Source organism: Schistocerca cancellata, chromosome 1 (assembly GCF_023864275.1).
Source record: "Schistocerca cancellata isolate TAMUIC-IGC-003103 chromosome 1, iqSchCanc2.1, whole genome shotgun sequence".
NCBI classification, from domain to species: domain Eukaryota; kingdom Metazoa; phylum Arthropoda; class Insecta; order Orthoptera; family Acrididae; genus Schistocerca; species Schistocerca cancellata.
The window spans coordinates 474,739,860-474,757,422 of NC_064626.1; the positions used below are offsets into that span (position 1 = coordinate 474,739,860).

General features: G+C 41.2%; 1 protein-coding gene across 1 annotated transcript in view; it reads left to right on the forward strand.

Moving 5' to 3' along the window:
• LOC126183625 (synaptotagmin-14) overlaps window positions 1-17,563 on the forward strand; it is a 614,192-nt gene that overhangs the window by 561,770 nt on the left and 34,859 nt on the right. The window contains exon 9 of the mRNA XM_049925785.1: window positions 7,905-8,068. Coding sequence (XP_049781742.1) covers window positions 7,905-8,068 — 164 coding nt within the window. The remainder of the gene's footprint in view (window positions 1-7,904; window positions 8,069-17,563) is intronic.

The following is a 17,563-nucleotide window of genomic DNA, read 5'->3' on the forward strand; positions in this document are numbered from 1 at the left end:
AACAAACACTGATAGCAGTTACTTCTGTAAAATATCTGGGAGTATGCGTGCAGAACGATTTGAAGTGGAATGATCATATAAAATTAATTGTCGGTAAGGCAGGTACCAGGTTGAGATTCATTGGGAGAGTCCTTAGAAAATGTAGTCCATCAGCAAAGGAGGTGGCTTACAAAACACTCGTTCGACCTATTCTTGTGTATTGCTCATCAGTGTGGGATCCGTACCAGATCGGGTTGACGGAGGAGATAGAGAAGATCCAAAGAAGAGCAGCGCGTTTCATCACAGGGTTATTTGGTAAGCGTGATAGCGTTACGGAGATGTTTAACAATCTCAAGTGGCAGACTCTGCAAGAGAGGCACTCTGCATCGCGGTGTAGCTTGCTCGCCAGTTTTCGAGAGGGTGCGTTTCTGGATGAGGTATCGAATATATTGCTTCTCTCTACTTATGCCTCCCGAGGAGATCACGAATGTAAAATTAGAGAGATTAGAGCGCGCACGGAGGCTTTCAGACAGTTGTTCTTCCCGCGAACCATACGCGACTGCAACAGGAAAGGGATGTAATGACAGTGGCACGTAAAGTGCCCTCCGCCACACACCGTTGGGTCACTTACGGAGTATAAATGTAGATGTAGATGTAGATGTAGATGTAGATGTAGATGTAGAATGTTCCCCAGAGCATAATGGAGCCACTGCCAGCTTGTCTCTTTCCCACAGTACAGGTGTCAGGGAGTTGTTCCCCTTTAAGACAATGGATTTGCACCTTCCTATCAGAATGATGAAGAAGATATCAGAATTCATCAGACCACTATGCTAATGTCCAGAGCTGGTGGTCAGGTGTCCATTTCAGTCAGAGTTGCCAATATCATGGTGTTAACATTGGCACATACATGGGTTGTTGGCTGCGGAGTTAAGAGTGTCTAGTGCACTGTGTTTTCAGATACACTTGTGCTCTGCTCAGCATTAAAGTCTGATGTTAGTTCCACCACAGTTCACTGCTTGTCCTGTTTTACTAGTCTGCCTAGCTTGTGAAGTCCGATGGGGGTGGCCACCAAACTCAAGACATCTGGACATGGTTTCACCTTGGTTTTTCCATGTGTTGAAGACACTCACCCCAGCACTATTTGAACACCCAAAAAGTTGTGCAGTTTTGGAAATGCTCACAATCTGCCCTCGCTCAAATGCAGATAGATTGTGCACCTTTCTCATTCCACACAAGGATAGTGTGCTCACTGATACTACAGGTTCCATGCCTGTGTATCACTAGCAGTCATTCTTTGTCAGGTGACACTGGATGGTTTTATATTGATAGTAGGTCAGTCAACACAATGTTCTGGCTGATCAGTGTATATTACAAATAGGACTCAGCATTTATAGATGTAAAAAATATTTCCTTTCAAAAACACCATTCTAATCAAGTAAATATTAAGCTACAAGTAGCAGATACAGAGGAAAACTGAGGAGTAGCAGCTGCCTTACTAATTTACTCATTTTAATATAGATGGTGTAAGTATGAATAGTATTAATCAGTGCAATGACAGATTATTGTTAATTTACATTTCTGTTGTATCTTTGTGTTATCTTACTGTATGCCCTTGAAGTTCCTCCTAACTGATGGGATCTACAGAACACGATGAATGAATGAATGAGATCTGAAAGACTCATTTAGAATTCCTTTTATAAGTGCATTAGTATTGATACTGCAGTCTTTTAGTAGGCAAAATGAACATTTTAGTTTTAACTCTATGCACATTTTCACTGATTTCCTTTTCAGTAGCAGATAGCAACATGGTTATTTGTAACTATGGTGTATTGTAGGAAACTGTGCTTTGAGTTTCATTGCTATGTGACTTAATTAATTGTCCATGAGGCTGTGAAGAACCTTATGCTTTTCAATTAAACGATCCTTATTTCTAACTTCTAAAAATGGCTCTGAACACTATGGGACTTAACATCTGAGGTCATCAGTCCCCTAGAACGTAGAACTACTTAAACCTAACTAACCTAAGGACATCACACACATCCATGCCCGAGGCAGGATTCGAACCTGCGACCGTAGCAGTCCCGCGGTTCCGGACTGAGCGCCTAGAACCGCTAGACCACCGCGGCCGGCTTCTAACTTCTCTCTTTATCTTTTTCAGCTTTGTGCTACCAGTTACATGTTTTACTGTCTTTACAATTGCTTTGTTGTTACCATCATGGTTCTGTATTGCCTTATCACTTTGAATTCATTTTGCATTCTATAGTAAGTTCTTGCAGCTTTTTTGTATCTGAGAAAAAAGTGTAATATGTTTCGGTCACATTTGACATGTGAACATGTGTTATTGCCACTTATGGTCATAGATGTGCAGTGAACCTGCTTTACTGCCACACTCAAGTGCTATGGTCAGGAAGAGGCTTGGTGGTGGGATTGTGAGGGGAATTGACAAGAGTTTTTTTGTCAGTGACATACTTTTTTCTTGCCGTACTTCGCTAGATGTTACAAACAAACATTTATCTCTAATGTCCATACTGGTCTGTTGCTCTGGTAGTGTGGCTGGATCACTGATCCTGGTGATAAGCGTCTTGTGCTATCATGTCAACTGCACAAAATAAATGTTGCATCTCCAAATGGTCAGTTTCTAACGTGACCCATAGAGCATAATGTCTTTCACGAATGTATGAAAAGCATGGCAAAATTAACAAATGAGCAAAACTTTACATGCACGTTTGTGGGGAGTTGCATTAAATTGACCCACATGGTCCATGGCTAGAAAGATCGGAGACATGTCCAGCTCACACTGACTGCCTGCTTTGTCCCATATGGGCCAGTGTGTGTCACACCATTGCCGAAATTTGGCTAAGGGTAAATCTGCACACACAGGCTGCTGAATGCTGGGCACTGTGTGCTTGTGTTGGTGGCTGTGACTGCTGTTCCACCATTCATATGTTTCTGCGGAGTGGCCACCACACAGATCCCCCTTTGGAGAGGGGATTTCCATAGCTCAATAGAAAGTGTGGTCATCAGTCTGTGTCATGTGTGTGTTTAGAGTTCACATGCTGTGTGGTGACATCAGTGTGAGCATGCTAGTGAGGTGTCAGTCAGTGGTGGAAGGGCGGCACCTCATGGCGTAAACACGCGGGGCTGGTGACCATGCAGTGGACATGTCCTCGCGCAGTCGGCTAGTGACAGCAGTGGCAACCGGTGCTGGCTAAGAATTGCCTGTAGCAGTTTGCAGTGTGGAAGTGGGGCTGTGAGTCACTTGGAAAGACGTTTCAAAGGCTGATCCACTGATAGCTTAATAATGACACAGAGCATTCACTTGTATTACAGCTAATGCACTACAGTAGAATGAAGCTCACTATTTTAATAATTCGGAATGACAACCAGAATGACAAATCCAATGTTCATGAGTCGCACTGCCCCACAAGTTCACCAATGGACTCAGTTGTGGAAGCACAGTGCTGCACTTGATCCAGTCTCAATGCTTGAGACAGTAGAGGTACAGATATTGCACTTTAAGTATAAACGTGCATGAGTACAGTGTCACTGTGACTTGAATGTCGGTCCCGGAGCTGTGACAGACAAGACCGGTGGCGCAGAGGGTGATGCCTGGATCTCAACAGGAATGTTGAGTATGAAAACTGGCATGGACTCCGATCCTGCCTCAATGTCCAACAAGGCGGAAGCCTAGGGATGTGAATGCAAGTCTAGGAGCTATGATAGACAAGTAGCCATTGACATGGAAGATGGTGTCCCATACGTAACTGTAGATACCGGCTACAGGCACAGCAAGCTGGAAACAATGTCTCTACAGCAGACTGAGGCAGAGGGGCACCAGATTCTAAATATGTGTGGCGACTGTGGCACATGCTTGCTGTATTGAACAATGTGGCATTTTGACGATGCAGCGCGGGTGTTTGAAGCAGATGTGGCAGCTGGTGTGTGTGAGGTAGTGTGTTGGCAGCTGTGGGTGGGGGGGGGGGGAGACCCATGGACCTGTGGTGGGGATGGTCCAGGTGGCAGTACTAGCTTCCTGGGCAAGTTGGTGGGAGGTGTATGTGTCAGTGCGATGACAGCTGGCTGCAGGTGTGTGTCTTTGTTGGCTACAGGTGCTGGTTCTGTCTTATTGCTGTTGGATGGAGTGCCATCTACACTCCTGGAAATTGAAATAAGAACACCGTGAATTCATTGTCCCAGGAAGGGGAAACTTTATTGACACATTCCTGGGGTCAGATACATCACATGATCACACTGACAGAACCACAGGCACATAGACACAGGCAACAGAGCATACACAATGTCGGCACTAGTACAGTGTATATCCACCTTTCGCAGCAATGCAGGCTGCTATTCTCCCATGGAGACAATCGTAGAGATGCTGGATGTAGTCCTGTGGAACGGCTTGCCATGCCATTTCCACCTGGCGCCTCAGTTGGACCAGCGTTCGTGCTGGACGTGCAGACTGCGTGAGACGACGCTTCATCCAGTCCCAAACATGCTCAATGGGGGACAGATCCGGAGATCTTGCTGGCCAGGGTAGTTGACTTACACCTTCTAGAGCACGTTGGGTGGCACGGGATACATGCGAACGTGCATTGTCCTGTTGGAACAGCAAGTTCCCTTGCCGGTCTAGGAATGGTAGAATGATGGGTTCGATGAGAGTTTGGATGTACCGTGCACTATTCAGTGTCCCCTCGACGATCACCAGTGGTGTACGGCCAGTGTAGGAGATCGCTCCCCACATCATAATGCCGGGTGTTGGCCCTGTGTGCCTCGGTCGTATGCAGTCCTGATTGTGGTGCTCACCTGCACGGCACCAAACACGCATACGACCATCATTGGCACCAAGGCAGAAGCGACTCTCATCGCTGAAGACGACACGTCTCCATTCATCCCTCCATTCACGCCTGTCGCGACACCACTGGAGGCGGGCTGCATGATGTTGGGGCATGAACGGAAGACGGCCTAACGGTGTGCGGGACCGTAGCCCAGCTTCATGGAGATGGTTGCGAATGGTCCTCGCCGATACCCCAGGAGCAACAGTGTCCCTAATTTGCTGGGAAGTGGCGGTGCGGTCCCCTACGGCACTGCGTAGGATCCTACGGTCTTGGCGTGCATCCGTGCGTCGCTGCGGTCCGGTTCCAGGTCGACGGGCACGTGCACATTCCGCCGACCACTGGCGACAACATCGATGTACTGTGGAGACCTCACGCCCCACGTGTTGAGCAATTCGGCGGTATGTCCACCCGGCCTCCCGCATGCCCACTATACGCCCTCGCTCAAAGTCCGTCAACTGCACATACGGTTCACGTCCACGCTGTCACGGCATGCTACCAGTGTTAAAGACTGCGATGGAGCTCCATATGCCACGGCAAACTGGCTGACACTGACGGCGGCGGTGCACAAATGCTGCGCAGCTAGCGCCATTCGACGGCCAACACCGCGGTTCCTGGTGTGTCCGCTGTGCCGTGCGTGTGATCATTGCTTGAACAGCCCTCTCGCAGTGTCTGGAGCAAGTATGGTGGGTCTGACACACCGGTGTCAATGTGTTCTTTTTTCCATTTCCAGGAGTGTATTTTCAAATCTTCCACCGTTTTGAAGAAGTGGTTGGCTGCTGGAGCAGCAAGACCCAGACCAGCTTGGCATTGTCAACTGAGACTGTAAACAGCTCCCCATTGCACTCAGTGTCCAATGTTTTTTCTCAACAGGTGATCACGTGGTGTGGTCTGGAATAGGGTGCCTACAAATGTGGCTGTACCACATTGGTATACAACATGTCATGCATGCTGTGCTGCAGATTGGAGTGCATGAATACTTTTCCGGTGCCATGCCGCATCATTATGTGGGCTCAGAGACTGTCCATGTCAGTGCACAGATGTTCTGACAGAGCAGGAGGCTGGTACTTCCTCTACAAAACTACCTGGGATTACGAGAGGTTGCTCATAAATGAAGTCAACAGACAACATGTTGATCTCCTCCTTCAGCGTTACCCGCAGGACCATCAGCACCAGTGGGAGTGCGTCTGTCCAGGTGGTGTTGTGGCATGTGAGGGTGGCTTTTGGAGCCCCAAGGAGCCATTTGACCATGCTATTTGATGCTGGGTGGTAGCCATGGTTCTGTGTAATCAGACGTGACACAGTCTGGCGATGTGTGTGAACAATACACACTCAAACTGGCGGCCACAGTCTGTTGCCAGGTGTTGACAAAGGGGATGGCAATGGTCTTAGCAATGATGTCCATGATGGGCATTGCCTCTGGCTGGTGTGTGAAGTGGTCCATCATAGTTAGTAGATTCCAATTGCCTCGGAAGAGAGGGAGTGGACCAACGAGGTCCACATGGACATGTGCAAATTGAAAGTGTCACGTCAGTAAAGGCGCCTACACGTGCACGGATGTGCTTCTGTACTTTGGCCTGCTGGCATGTGGTACAAGTGCATGTCCATTCATGGTAGTCCTTCCAGAGCCCAGGCTGCATTTCTGTACACTTTTGTGGGGAGTCACGTTAACTCGACCCACATGGTCTGCAGTGAGAAAAATTAGAGGCGTGTGTCGCATTGCATTATCCATCTTGCACTGACTACTTGCTTTGTTTCGTTTGGTCCAGTGTGCATCACACCATTGCCCAAATTTGGAGTAACAGTAAATCTACATACACGGGCTGGCGAATGCTGGGTACTATTTGTGTCTGCTGTGACCACAGTTCTGCCACACACTCATTATCTTTGATAAAGCTGAGGAAGTTGAATGTTTCAGAGAATTTTCTGATACTTTTTGTTACCCAGTTCTTGAAAGCTGATTTCTCCATATAATATTTTAGAAAATGTCCAGTTGGCCATCTTACAATGCAAACTCACACCTTTTGATATGCTGCTGCTTCTGTAACTAACTACTTTTGTTTGGTTTGCTGCAGATATTTTAATTTTTTCAATGTGACCAAAATGGTCTGAACCCAAGGTTTGTAGCCATTACTTTCGTTAACATTTGTTAGTATGTGGTCAACAATGAAAGATAAGTGTTTGTTTCATCTTGTTTCATTAGTCATCAGTTGTGATATACCATAACTGTACAGTGTATTGAATATCCTGTTGCTGACTTTAACCACTTTCATTATATTAATATTTAAGTTTCTCTAAATAAAATTATATCATTTAGGAGTACACATCTCATCTAGCACTGCCATTAATTTTGTGAAAAATATGTCAACACTACCTTTGGAGACCTAAGTAAACAAAGTGTAATTAGTTTTTTAATGGATTTTGTTCTTTTATTTTTATCAGTGATTATTTACAATGTTTTTCTTTACTTAAATAAATCATATTATATAATTCCTGACTTTGAATTGAAGTCCTTCCTTAACGTAAATTCATGAGTCTCCACCTCTCTTTAATGATTTGCTATAGTCACATGTTAGATCATAAGAAGGTAGAACTATGTATTTCATTTCAGTTCCTTTGCACCAGTGCCAGAACTATGGACGTTTACTCATTCACCTCCACCACAGACTTTTTTTATGGTCAGTGATCTAGGGAAGAGCACTTCTAGCAGAGTTTTTGTAAAGCAATTTGGAACTTGGTGTCTGTACTTCTTATTTTTAATAAAACTACTCTCACTATCTTGTATCAGAAATATCAGTTCAGTTGTTCCATATTTTATTCAAAAAACTGCAGTGAGTTTTCCTTATTTACATTGCCAGGCAATATTATATTGGGTACTGTATGTTGTCTGGACCTTGTGCCATGCTTTCTCCTGTGAACAGTGTTCACTTCATTTCTTGAGAAGATCTGTGTGGTGTTTTTTTTTCCCAACAGATAATTTTCTACATTGTCTACAAACTTTATAAGAGTACAGAACTATTCACACGTTCTGTCCAATTGCTTCTCATTGATTTTTTTTATTATTTATAATTTTTCTCATTTTTGTTACAGCTAAACTCGTCAGCCTCAGACCTCCTGAGCCTGGCTAGAAGTGACAGCACAGGATCAACACATTCAATGCAGCATGGAGGAGTCCCAGAGCTCCTCCTTGGTCTAGCATACAATGGGACTACTGGACGGCTGTCTGTTGAAGTTGTCAAAGGAAGTCATTTCAGGTAATTCACAATATGCTTGAAGATACAAAAAATCAACTTTTTTTTCTTTTCTATCCTCTCCTTGCTTTTCTGTAAGTACAGCTATGCTATATAATTAAGTGATAGAAAAATTCAATCAAAATTTCTTTCATGCATTGGATAATCCACTAAAAACACAAATGAAAAAACACACACAAAAGTTATGAAAATGTGTCAACTTTCAGAGTCAGTGGCTCCTTCTTCTGGTAGAAAGGTTGAAGGGAAAGGAAGAGGGATGAAGGAAAAGAATTGGCAAAGTTTAGGAAATGCAAAGGTTATGAAAAAGTCACCAAGAAATCCAGGTTAGGGGAAAGTTACCAGATGGAATGACAAACAAAGACAGATTGATTTCTGGGGCCTGCCAACAATCAGTGTTTCTCTAGCCAACACTCAATGAGTAAATTTTTTATCCATCTAATTTTACTTTATGCAATTTTCAGGAATAACTTTTGTTGTTAAATATCAGCAACAAATATAAAACCACATAAGTTAATTTCTATTTCAAGTGAGCAGTAGTTAGCTCTATGTGTCAGTCCTGTTGATTACATTCACATTACGTAGCACAAAGAACACAAATGGACTGTGCAGAAACCCTGATAATGTAGTGCAATAGGAAGTACCATCTACTGTGCACTTCACAATGGTCTGCAGAGTACAGATGCAGATGTTTATACCTGCAACATTTTTTTGCTGTTGACACAAATACCTCTGCTCTTTTTTGTACTGGCATTCCCTTTATTTTCTAAAATCTCATCTAACTGCGTAATTTCACCTTTAATACAATGTTTGACTAAAAAGTAACCATATTAAGGATATAACATTCTACATTTTTACTTCTTCAGAACTTTCAGTTTATAACCTTCAATATAGTCCTCTCCACATGGCTCCATGCAAATTTTCCAATGCTCAAAGCAATGTTTGAAGTTATCTCCTGAAAACATGTTCACAGCATTTTTCTACCATGCCTTCAACTGTCTCAAATCTTGTTCCTTTTTGCAGATTTTGCTTTCAGGGACAGAAAAAAAGTCATATGGAGCGAGATCTGGTGAGTAAGGTGGATCTTATGTTTAGCCAACTAAAACTTGACAGGCATTAGCTTCCTGCACACCATTTTTGAACACACTTTCCTCATTTGAATATGTTCATGTAAAATCTGCCAATGTTTACAATATCAGCAATGACATGATTACTCAATCAATGGTCTTTTCAGGTTAAACCTCCATATTCTCATTGTCTTCATCTATTGTTGATGTTGAGTGTTGCTCTAGACATGACTCATGTGTGTCTTCTCAGACCTCTTTGTACCACTTAAACCTCTCAAAAACTTGAGTTAATGAAAGACATTCATCACTGTACCTGTGCTTAATAAATAATGGACCTGTGTGGTGGACTTCCCAAGTTTCACTAAAAATTTCACATTAATTATTGCTCTTCTGAAACACTGCGAATTTTTTTGACAGGCTGCAGACACATTGTCTCACACACATAGGTCACGGCCCAACTGCAGGTCTGGGAGCCATGAATGGGTAGTGGGAATGGTGAGAGGAGGATCAGATATCAACAGTCTAGTGGTTGACCCTGAAATCCATACTGTTTGTCTATTTAAATAATCAGATTTTTTCAGCCAAATCTTGTATAACACAAAACTGTAAATAAATTATCGTACTCTACATTTCAGACCTAATGACAGAGAAGTCTGTTTCTGTTTTAGCATTTCATCTATTTTTTCTCTTCATCTTATGAGTTAATGTTCATTTTGAAAAACATTTAGGAGCATTTTATCCTGGATCATTCCTTAATTATGTGTTAAAAATGTAGTCAGTTTCATGTCTAGCTTCATTTGGTCTTTCTAAATACATTTTCTAATTTGTTTTCTTCTGGATAATGTATTAAGAACAAATATACTGTTATCACCAAATTCTGTTAGCACATGCTCTCTGTTTTTATGGAATTAGATATAAGTTTCCATTGATGCCTCATTCTTTAGTTTTTGACCTACTGTTGCATTCAGACCTCTCACTATCATCTTGTTTTGAGAGTTGCTGTTACTTATCAACTTTTTGACTCTTCCTAGAGGTCTTATACCTCCTCATTGGAAAATGAGCTTCTTGGTGTATTGATTTACATGATTTACTTGGAATAGCTTTCATTTATTTTTAAAACAAGTCTGGCCATTCTGTCTGAGATTCCTTTGGCATCAGTAATACTATTTTTTTTTTTGCATCACTTCTAGTAACTCTGCTGCAGCCAAACACAGTATATACTGTGACAACATTTGTTATATGAATACTTTCATCCCTTTCTAGGGTTCCCAGTGTGATTCTTTATATTTGTATGGTAATTATTGACAGGATTTCTACAAAACTAAGACTGGAAATTGGAGATCATCAGAAAAGCACAAGTAAATTATAATTGTATCTGTTTCACCAGTTCTTATTAATTACATTCTGTGGTTTCAAATTCTTGTTAATGTAGTAGGAAATAATTGGTAGTCTAAATAGCTCCCCTTTCATACATAGCATAATAATGCTTCTTCTTTTTTTTCCTTGTAACTTTGTCCCACAACAACATGGAGTCAGCGTGGTTACTATTGGATTTGGCATGATTAATTTAAGGACTGGCTGGATGCCTTCATGCAGCCGCTCTGTTACCTTCCAGGAAGGAATACTTCTACCCCAAACTATCTATGTGTGTTGTTAACCATATGATAGTGTATGAATATTTTCTAAATTTTGGGAGTTGTGTAACTGTGGCAGGATTTGAGTACCACCTGCCTGTACTTCTTTTCCTACTCCTCCTTCTCCTCCCCCTCTTCTTTCTTCTTCTTCATTTCTGCCAAAGCAGGTCATTAACAGAGCCTCTTCCCAATTTCTCTTTTCTCCCACAGTCTGTCATTGTTCCTCTCTGTCACTGTCCATGTGATTTCCTGGATTGTTCCATTCTTTTCTAGGGATACACCATTGACAGTCCCAATTCCTATATATTTGTTTGGACAAATCTGTCATTCATTGGGGCCATGTTAATTGTCATATGCGACACATCTACTAAAAGGCTTTGTCACTTCTGGTACTGGTTTTGATCTGAGGCTTTTTTTATTGTTGGAGGCAAATGAGCTGGCTTGCTGCCCCTTCATAACTTCAAAATAGCCCCATTGGCTATCAGTTTCCAGGGTTCCTTGTGACTTAATGAGCATTGCGCTCTCATTTAAATATATGCCCGAAAGAGTCAGCCTATAGGAATTGTGAAATGAACCCTGTAATTCAGGAAAATGTGCCGCAAAAGGTGCAGATTCACCTTGAGGTGGGGAAACTCACAGGAGTCTAATGTCTATTGAGGTCTAAGTGATGTAGTGTGCGAGTGAGACAGACAAGAACCTATGTCATGGGGAAACCCAGTAGAAGGCATTTTTGGTCAAGGAGACATAGCAGTGTTAAATATGGGGGACCTAAGATCGGCCATAAAGGGAAATATTTATGAAAACTATTTAATTCTGTAGTAATACAGGGAATGAAGCCACACTTATTTTAATCTACCATCCTTCATAAATTTTCATGGTGATCCCAATAAAACTTGAATGTTGATGGTGTCTATAATAGTTTAGGATTTACTGTTAAAGTCAAATTAACAAGTTTTGTAACAAAGACCTGAATGCTAAAATCTGAACACTTAGGTCAATCTTAATTATCGGCATTTCTTATAAAAGCGCTTCATTAAAATGACAAATCTTGTAAATATCAACACTGTTACATTATTTGTTTAACAGATGCAGCAAATTTAAATTATCAGTATTTTCAGTAAGCATCAGATCATCATTTCCTCAACACAAAACACATTGAATGATGACAGCATGACATCTCATTGAATCATTAGGTAGTAGGATATTTGTTGTAAAGTTTAGCCCATAATGGTTACTTTTGTACTTTATTTATTTATCAGAAAGTACTTTGGTGCAAGGCTACTGGCCATGGCATTCAAAGCTAAGGAGGAAACTGTATTGGTTTTATGTAAAAGAATTTAACTTTTATTATGTAATGGATATTATTATTACTTCATTTAGAATGTGAAAGTGGTCAAGCTGTGATTATTTAAATATGTTAAAATGTAAAATAATGTAGCATAAACTGTAGCCTATCAGATGGATGGCTTCAGGAAAACAGAACTGCCCTAGTCAGTTGAGCAACAATGTTCGGCGTGCGGGAAAAGCCGGCCGGGGATGGGCAGAGGGATAGTTCTGGTTGAGACATCAAAGGGAACAGTGCAGCTGGAGACACCAAAGGGTATAGTTTGGATTGAGACACAAAATCGGACAGTAGGTCATTAGGCAGCTAGGAAGTGAAACAACACATTGTTTGGTATCGCAGGACATAGTCTCTCAGTGGTGAGCAGCCGTGTGCTTGGTGTGAACTCTAAATTATTGTGTGGAATATTGGACTTATAATTTGCGATGAGATTGTGAATGGTCAAACTGTGTCAAATGGATATGTGTTTGAGTGTAATAGTAACTCTAAATACAACCACTTTCACTGTTAGTTTGCTTTCTGAATAAACATTATTCTAACCAAATTGCAACTGTCTGGCCTATATCATTTATGGGTCATTAATTAGTTCCTGATATTATTATTACTGTTATTATATGTTATGTTAACTTTGTATCTCACAAACTTGCCATCAGCCAGACAGTTTAACCAAAGGGTCACAAGTAACTAATTTAGGATGTGTAATGTAACAGGTGCGGTTCAACCCCTAGACGAGTTTGAGCCAAGCAAATTTCGATGAAGAGGATCCACATGTGAGCCTGAACATCTTTGGGAGGTTAGCTTGCAATTGGATTCTCACCTGGGACAGGAATCTGAAAAGGGTTTGTTGAGGGATAAGAATCTTGCAAAGTGTTGGAACAGGACTGTATTTTGGAAAGTGTTAGTTGTGGAATATGAACTCTGGAAAGTTTAGAATTGGATTTGAATTCTGCAAAATGTTTACAAAAGTATTATCTGAACTTCGATAGGCAGGACCTCTAGCAAAAGTTAAATGTGAGATCGGTTCAGGACGGAATATTAGGTTTCTTTAATAGTTGTGAAATTACAATAGTAATTTTCACAGTAACCAATATTCTGTGATCTGAGTCCCAAGTCTGTGGCAGTTTAGGCAGTTTGTGTGGGGGCTCTGAGCTACGAGTTTTTCAACAGTTGTGTGCACTGAGTTTTATTATTGGTTAGGAGTGATAAAAAAGTAACGCGGAAGAAGAGCAACATCGAAAGCATATGGTTCTAGCCAGCAGTGGCATCTTCAATGGCGATTCATCATGCAGCAGTGGTTGAAGTATCACAGCAGAGGCTACGAGATCTTCAGCATTGGCTTCAACTGCAACATAGGCAGCAATACCATGGCAGCAGGATCCAGCACGACAAAGCTAAATACCTGCATTGATAGTGAGATTATGTATCATTCTGTAGTTCAGTCGCCAATAATAGATGTCACTAATATGTTCGCATGGGTCCAAAAATACTAGGAAGCTGCTTAGCCTGAAGTCAGATCGGGAGAGTGTGAACAGTGGTGAATTTTGTAGGGCAAACAGTCCGAAATCAGGCAAGGGAGATGCCTTCAGGGGAGACATAATGTGGCAATTAATGCAAATGATAAGAGAATTGGGATCCAAAATTGATTCTGTTAAAACTGGTATGGGTGATGCAAATTTTAAAAAATTGTTCGCTTCAATCCAAAATAGATTTGGTTGTGAAAGATGAAGTAGGTAAAATGGCTAGTGGAATTGAGTAATTGAAGGATGGAAAATTTAAAACAATTCAGGATGAAATGGGAAAAATTACTGATGAAGTTGGAATACTTGACTCTAAGGTAGATCAAGCCAAGAAGAATTTCAGTGGTAAGGTGGAGAAGTTGCAGATAGATCTGGGAGGCAAGGTAAGAAATTGTATGAGTAGGCAAGATGCTCTAATGGCTGAAATGACAGAGGCTATTAGTAACTTATCCATTTGAATAGGGGAAGGGGGAAAGAAGTAGATAAAATAAAGGAACAAGTACACTACTGGCCATTAAAATTGCTACACAACGAAGATGACATATTACAGACATGAAATTTAACCGACAGGAACAAGCTGCTGTGATATGCAAATGATTAGCTTTTCAGAGCATTCACACAAGGTTGGCACCAGTGGCGACACCTACAATGTGCTGACATAAGGAAAGTTTCCAACCAATTTCTCATACACAAACAGCAGTTGACCGGCGTTGCCTGGTGAAACATTGTTGTGATGCCTCGTGTAAGGAGGAGAAATATGTACCATCAAGTTTCCGACTTTGATAAAGGTCAGATTGTAGCCTATCGTGATTGCAGTTTATTGTATCACGACATTGCTGCTTGCATTGGTCGAGATCCAACATGGAATTGGTGGGTTCAGGAGGGTAATATGGAACGCTGTGCTGGATCCCAGCAGCCTTGTATCACTAGCAGTCAAGATGACAGGCATCTTATCCAAATGGCTGTAACAGATCGTGCAGCCATGTCTCGATTCCTGAGTCAACAGATGGGGATGTTTGCAAGACAACAACCATCTGCACGAACAGTTTGACAACATTTGCAGCAGCATGGACTATCAGCTCGGAGACCATGGCTGCAGTTACCCTTGGTGCTACATCACAGACAGGAGTGCCTGCGTGGTGTACTCAACAATGAACCTGGGTGCACGAATGGCAAAACGTCATTTTTTTGGATGAATCCAGGTTCTGTTTACAGCATTATGATAGTCGCATCCATGTTTGGTGACATCGCAGTGAACGCACATTGGAAGCATGTATTTGTCATCGCCATACTAGCGTATCACCTGGCATGATGGTATGGGGTGCCATTGGTTACATGTCTTGGTCAACTCTTGTTCACATTGATGGCACTTTGTACAGTTGATGTTACATTTCAGATGTGTTATGACCCGTGGCTCTACCCTTCATTCGATCCTTGCGAAACCCTACATTTCAGCAGGATAATGCACAATTACATGTTGCAGGTCCTGTACAGGGCTTTCTTGGATACAGAAAATGTTTGACTGCTGCCCTGGCCAGCACATTCTCCAGATCTCTCACCAATTGAAAACGTCTGATCAATGGTGGACAAGCAACTGGCTCGTCACAATACGCCAGTCACTACTCTTGATGAACTGTGGTATTGTGTTGAAGCTGCATGGGCCGCTGTACCTGTACACACCTTCTAAGCTCTGTTTGACTCGCCCAGGCATATCAAGGCCGTTATTAGGGCCAGAGGTGGTTGTTCTGGGTACTGATTTCTCACGATCAATGCACCCAACTGGCATGAAAATGTAATCACATGTCAGTTCTAGTATAATATATTTGTCCAATGAATACCCATTTATCATCTCATTTCTTCTTGGTATAGCAATTTTAATGGCCAGTAGTGTAGAAGCTGGCATTAAAATTGAAAATGATGAAGTTAAAAAGCAAATCAATGAAACAAAAAGTGAGTTGAATTCTTTAGCTGTACATCAAACCTCTACAGTGATCAGTATTGCATGGATGAACTCAGGAATGGTCAAATTTGGAGACGATGGGAAATATCACCCAGAAAATTTTCTAGCAGCATGCAGGAATGGTTTTATAAGGGGAATGACCAATGAGGCAAAAAATAAAATTCATGAATAGACATTTAGAAGGTGAGCCCCAATCCTGGGCAAATATACACAGTGATACGTTCACTACCTATGAAATATTTGAAAGCAGTTTTCTGAACAAGTTCTGAGATGAAACGAAGCAAATGCGACTTCAAAATGAGCTTCTGAATGGGCCTACATTTAGATATGGGATTGGGTCAATGTGAGAATTTTGCAAATGTGAACTTGTGAGATTAATGCATGTGAAACATCCATTGGGAGTGCTTACTGAAATTACGATGTTGAAATAGTGGTTACCGGAAAAGTTGCTGTGGGGTCTAGTGCACAGTCCTGGCAACTCAATAGACAAATTTTTGGACTTCATAGAAAAATTAGAAATTTTCTGTCGTTTCACTACCTAGCTGCCTAATAACTGACTGTCTGCTTTTGTGTCTCAATCCAAACTATACCCTTTGGTGTCTCCAGTCAAACTGTCCCCTTTGGTGTCTTGACCAGAACTGTCCCTCTGCCTGCCCTCAGCCGTGTTTCCCCAGATGCTGAACATATTTAAATAATCAAAGCTTGACCACTTTCACATTCTAAATGAAGTAACAATAATATCCATTACATAATAAAAGTTAAATTCTTTTACATAAAACCAATACAGTTTCCTTCTTAGCTTTGAATGCCATGGCCAGTAGCCTTGCACCAAAGTGTTTTCTGATAAATAAATAAAGTACAAAAGTAACCATTATGCACTAAACTTTACAACAAATATTCTATTACCTAATGACTCAATGAGATGTCATGCTGTCATTATTCGATGTGTTTTGTGTGGAGGAAATTATGATCTGATACTTATCTGAAAATACTGATAATTTAAATTTACTATAGCTTTTAGACAAATAACATTACAGAGTTGATATTTACAAGATTTGTCATTTTAACCATGCGCTTGTATATGAAATATCAATCATTAAAATCAACCTAAGCATTCAGGTCTTTGTTACAAAACTTGTTAATTTGACTTTAACAGTAAATACTAAACTATTATAGATATGAACAACATTCAAGTGTTATTGGGATTACTATGAAAATTTATGAAGGATGGTAGATTAAAATTACTGTGGCTTTGTTCTCTGTATTATTACAGAATTAAATAGTTTTCATAAATGTTTTCCTTTATGGCTGATCTTAGGTCCGCCTTTTTTAACACTGATATGTCTCCCTGGCCCTTCTATTAGGTTTCCCAATGCTGTAAGTTCTCGTCTGTCTCACTCGCGCACTACATCGCTTAGGCCTCAATAGACAATAGTTGCCTGTGAGTTACCCCACCCTGTGGTGAATCTGCCCCCTTTGTGGCACACAGTCCTGAATGACAGGGTTCATTTCACAATTCCTGTAGGCCGACTCTTTCGGCCATATATTTAAATGAGAGTGCAATGCTTGTTAACTCACACAACTCCATTTCATAACATGTTGCTGTGCCACATAAGTTATGAAGTAGCACCCAAAGACACAAATTCTTAATACAATAACATAACTATCCTAAGCACCTGATCAATAGTGTAATTATTTACAGTGGTGTTGATGCAGCATGCTTTATATTTAAAGAAACTTATATCTAACATAAATCATGAATTGTGGCATATTAATTAAATGGCAAATAAAACTATATATTTATCAAAATTGACTGTCTACTGAAATGTCACAGAAATATCAGCACCACTGCACTCACTTTCATAGAAATTTCTTGTCACAATGAAGTCTCCAGCAGCGCTCCACAGGTTTGGAGCTGAGTACACTGGTGAATTTCTTTATGGCTCTGCATTCCATTGCCATTATTTTTTGGAAACAGATC